General features: G+C 58.2%; 1 protein-coding gene across 1 annotated transcript in view; it reads right to left on the bottom strand.

Annotated features, from left to right (window-relative positions):
* TLE2 (TLE family member 2, transcriptional corepressor) overlaps positions 1-4,854 on the bottom strand; it is a 38,702-nt gene extending 33,848 nt beyond the window's left edge. The window contains exons 1-5 of the mRNA XM_037731023.1: positions 4,673-4,854; positions 4,492-4,589; positions 4,172-4,235; positions 3,671-3,715; positions 1,418-1,480 (exon numbers count right to left, since the gene is read on the bottom strand). Coding sequence (XP_037586951.1) covers positions 1,418-1,480; positions 3,671-3,715; positions 4,172-4,235; positions 4,492-4,589; positions 4,673-4,696 — 294 coding nt within the window. The 5' untranslated portion in view covers positions 4,697-4,854. The remainder of the gene's footprint in view (positions 1-1,417; positions 1,481-3,670; positions 3,716-4,171; positions 4,236-4,491; positions 4,590-4,672) is intronic.
* Positions 4,855-4,872: the final 18 nt, after the last annotated feature.

Here is a 4,872-nt window from a genome sequence, read left to right as displayed (position 1 = left end):
CACACACACACACACACACACACACACACACACACACACACACACACAGTTGTGCAGCCCTCACCAGCATCATCTCCGGAACCTTCCCATCTTCCCCAACAGAATTTCCCTCTCCAAGAAACACTCACTTCCTGTCCCCTCCCCAGCCCCTGGCAGCCTCCACTGTACTTTCTGTCTCAGTGAGCCTGACCCCGGGACCTCCTGGGAGTGGATCACCCAGTGTTTGTCCCTGTGTGATTTCTCCTAGCAGGACGGCAGGGTTCACGTCCATCGGGTGCTGACTGAGTACGTGCATCATCTTCAGCACCCTGCATGTATGAGCTCATCTCAACTGCACACCTAAGCTACAAAAAAAAAAAAAAAAAAAAACAAAGAAGTTGGCCAGGCGTGGTGGCTCACACCTGTAATTCCAGCACTTTGGAATGCCGAGGCAGGTGGATCACCTGAGGTCAGGAGTTCGAGACCCATCTGGCCATTATGGTGAAACCCTGTCTCTACTAAAAATACAAAGTTGGCCGGGCGTGGTGGCTCATGCTTGTAATCCTAGCACTCTGGGAGGCCAAGGTGGGTGGATCACCTGAGGTCAGGAGGTCAAGACCAGCCTGGCCATCATGGTGAAATCCCATCTTTAAAAAACAAAAATACAAAGTTAACCGGGCGTGGTGGTGCGTGCCTGTAATCCCAGCTACTCGGAAGGCTGAGACAGAATTGTTGGAACTCAGGAGGCGGATGTTGCAGTGAGCCAGGATCTCACCACTGCACTCCAGGCTGCGTTACAGCGCGAGACTTGGTCTCAAAACAACAACAAAAAATAAAAAATAAAAAACAAGCCAGGTCCAGTGGCTCACACCTGTATTCCCAGCACTTTGGGAGGCCGAGGCGGGTGGATCACCTGAGGTCAGGAGTTCAAGACCATCCTGGACAACATGGTGAAACCCTATTGCTACTAAAAATACAAAAATTAGCCGGGCACGGTGGCGCACACCTGTGGTCCCAGCTACTCCGGAGGCTGAGGCAGGAGAATTGTTAGAACTCAGGAGGTGGAGGTTGCAGTGACCCAAGATCGCCCCACTGCACTCAAGCCTAGGTGACAGACTGAGGCTCTGTCTCAAAATAAAACAACAACAAAAACCAGACAAGCAGGTGTCCCGACAGAGGCCACACAGCCAGGATTCAGACCCGGGCAGCCAACCCGCAGGGCTTCACGGGGTCAGCTCTCCGCCTAGCTTCCAATCAAAGAGGAAAAAAAGCCCTCAGTTCTCACCCTCGGCCAACACCTCCCTTCGGGGTGTCCGGCCTCAGGGCTGGCTGCAGGTCACTGCACAATCAGCGCCTGGGGCGTCCTCTCCCAGACCGACCCCCTCCCATCTTCTTCCAGCCTCCTTCCCCTCCTGCCCCCACCCCCAGGCCCGCTCACCTCCTGGGTCAGGAAGGGGATAATCTGAGCGCAGATGCCACTCAGGCGCTTCACAATCTCCGCCTGGCAGGAAGGAAGGAGAGGAAGCTTGGAGCGGGGTGGACACTGGCAACCCGGCTCGAGGCTCAAGGGTTAGGGAGGCGGCGTCCGCAGGTGCACGGAGGGAACTCGGGCCAGCTAGGCATGGGCCGAGGCCGGATTCAGAGCCCCGCCAGGCTGTTTGCTCAGCTGAGCGAGGCCCGGGGTGGCCTGGAGCCGGGAAGACCCGGGCTGAGGCTGAGTGAGGTCCTATGAGTCACAGATGCACACCTGCCAGACGCACACCCACCAGGGGTCTGCAGGAGGCGGCCGCACAGACACCCCCCTCAGACACAGACACTCAGAGGCTCTGGGGTCAGCAGAAACAAAGGAAAGGGGTCTCCGCCTGGAGTCCCAGATTCCAGCGCTGGCTGGCCTCACGCCTCTCCCAGGCAAGGCCCCTCTCCTGAAGCCTCATCCGCTTCCCCGGGCTGATCTGCCCGCTGGGGATGCCTCCACGTGGAGATCTCGGCGCTCCACCTGGAAGGGTTTCATCTGGAGAGCCTCTGGGCCCAGGTGCCCCAGAGAGACTAAGCAGGGGAGAGAGCGTGTGGGTGGGGAAGGGGCGGGTATACAAAGGCCTAGCGCTTTGCCTCTGCCTGAGTTACAGGTGTGCTGTGTGCCTGGCGGGGTCTGTCTCCTCTTCCCACCAGGAGAGTGGAACCGGGATCCCAGGGTGTCTGGCACCCCATAAGAGGGTCTGTTTCAAGTACCCATGGGACAACGCCATGCTTCAGCAGACAGGCCCCCTCCCGCGCACATCAGAACAGACCAGAGCCCCCCCAGACTCAGGAAAGCATGCCAGGGTGGGTACCCCCAGGGTCCCCACACTCCCAGCCCACCCCCCTCCCCTTCCCAGCCACCAGCAAGTCCCAATACAAAGCTCTACTCATTGAATCTAATATCCTGATAGAATCTAGGAACCCACAAATCTCAGAAGCTTGGGACCCCTCTCATCCCTTTAGAAACCACTGGTCAGTCTCAGGATCTCAGGGTGAAGAATGGACCACTGAAGTCAATTTTAGAATCTTTGGGTCTATCTTGGAACCTGGGGATCATAAGTTCAGCAACAGCCTCAGGACCTTTTAACACACATCTGCACATAGATAGGACAACCTCAGACCCTTGAGGTCTATCTCAGAACCCCGAGGTCAATTTCAGAAATGTGAAGTCAACTTCAGAACCCTGAGGTCAATCTCAGAACCTGGAGATCTATCTCAGGACCTTCAGGTCACTCTCAGAACCTTGCAGTCAATCTCAGAACCCTGAGGTCTGAGGACCTTGAGGTCACTCTCAGAACCCTGAGATTAATCTCAGAAATTTGACGTCAATCTCAAAACCTTGAGGTCAATGTCAGAATCTTGAGATCTATCTCACAACTCTGAGGTCAATCTCAGGACCTTGAGGTCTATCTCAGGACCTTGATGCCAGAACCATGAGGTCAGTCTCAGAACCATGAGGTCAATCTCAGAAATCTGAAGTCAATCTCAGAAACTTGAGTTCTATCTCTGAATCTTGAGGTCAATCTCAGAACCATGGATCACACCAAGAAGCTTAGGAAGAGGTTCAGAACCTCATGGCACTGGGGTCAATTTCAAAGCCGTGAAGACAGCCACAGAGTTTTGAGGTCTCTCTTGGAATAATGAGGTCACACTCTAAACCACAGCATCAAATTCATGGCCTGGAGAACAATCTCGGAACCTTCCAGCCAATCCCACGGAGATCAATCTCAGAAGCTTCAAAACAGCAACAGAACCTGGGGTCCATCTGAAAACTTCAGACTCTCTGGGCTGAAAAGGACCTCTAAGAGTGGCCATCCAGCCCCCTTCTGGGACAGAAATCATCTCCACAACCTCCCTGGCCTGGCTGCCCTGCCTCTGCCACGTGCCCTCCTTGATGGGGATGCCTGGTGGCCCCTGCCCGCTGCCTGCCTCTCTGCTGGACGGCTCCAACTGAGAGACATTGTCTTCAGAGGTTGAGACTCATTTTCCTCTCAGGAGGCTGAAATCTGTCCTCCTGGCCCCAGTTGGGCCCTCTGCGACCTCTGCAGAGATTTCGGGATGAGACCCCTGTTCCCTAGGTGTGCTCTGGCCCTGCTGCCCACACTGGGTCCCTCCTGTGGCTTCCAGACCCCCCACCCTCCCTCCTGAACACACCTAACCCCAACCCGGTTACCTGCTTATGCATTTCAATGTTGAGTCCATAAGACATCTCATAATACTGCAAAGGAGAAACCAAGTGAGAACGTCTGTGGTGGAAATGGGCGTCCTCCTGGAGACAGGCGATGCCAGGGTCTTCCAAGAGCCCCCCAGGCTGCAGAGATCACAGCAGGACCGCAGAGCCCCCCAGCTCCATGGGGTCCCAGAGGAGGAAGCAGGGGCTCTGCCTGGAAGGGCCCCCTCTACCCTCCCCAGAGAGGTGGGGCAGGGAGAAGTGACCACAGGCCCTGGCCGCACAGATGCCCAATCAGGCGAGGGGTCCTCCCTGCCTCACTGTTCTCAGGGCTGGGGGGGCCCTCCGAGAGAGCGAGCGTGAAATCCCAATCAGCCCAACAGACAGACAGGGAAGACGAGGCTGGGAGTGGGGCCGGGACCTCCCCCTGAGTCCACCGCCACTCAAAGCCCTGCCCGCGTCTCCCCCGCGTCTCCCGGCTCCTGGCACCCTGAGTGCCCTCACCATCACATAATGTCTCTGCATTTCCGTCTTCTCGCTGGCCAGCTTCTCACATTCTAGCTTGAGGCTGGGAAGGAGAGGGAGGGCAAGGGGCTGCCACCCGCCGCGCGTGGGCCGGCTTCCAAAGTGAGGGACTCATCTCCCCATCCCCCCACCTCCCGTCCCGGTCCCTCCCCGCCCCTTCCCGGGCTCCCAGTGCCCCAGCTCTGACGGTCCCCAAACCCCTCTGCACCTGCGCTTCCACCTGGAGGCCTTTCCCGCGCCCCCTCCCCGGAGGCCCGGCGCCCAGGTGAACTCCCGCGGGCCCCGGGGCGCCCCCTCACCTGTGGTACTGAGCCTGGAGAAACTGGAATTCTTCTTTGATGCGGTCGCAGATCTCCAAGATCGAGAACTTGAAGGGCTGGCCGGACTGGAGCGGGGTCTGGGGGGGGATTGGAGAGGGGGGACGTCAGGGTCTGAGTTCCCGGACCCCGGGGGGCCCCCTCCCCGCAGCCCCCCACTCACCGGGTGCCTTCCCTGGGGGTACATCCTGCCGATCCGAGAAGCCCCCCCAGTGCCACCGGAGCTTGAGGATATGGAGGCGGCAAGAGTGGGGGAGGCTGAAGTGGGGGGGGGGCGCTGCCCGAAGAAAGAGGGAGGAGGGCGAGACGGCGCGGGGCAGGGGACCCGGGAGTCCCTGGCGCCCCCCGCCAAGCGCGGGGTCG

The sequence above is a fragment of the Cebus imitator genome, unplaced genomic scaffold (genome assembly GCF_001604975.1).
Source record: "Cebus imitator isolate Cc_AM_T3 unplaced genomic scaffold, Cebus_imitator-1.0 Scaffold375, whole genome shotgun sequence".
NCBI classification, from domain to species: Eukaryota; Metazoa; Chordata; class Mammalia; order Primates; family Cebidae; genus Cebus; species Cebus imitator.
Note: the sequence above shows the minus strand (reverse complement) of the source record. Positions and strands in the feature narration are given on the sequence as shown.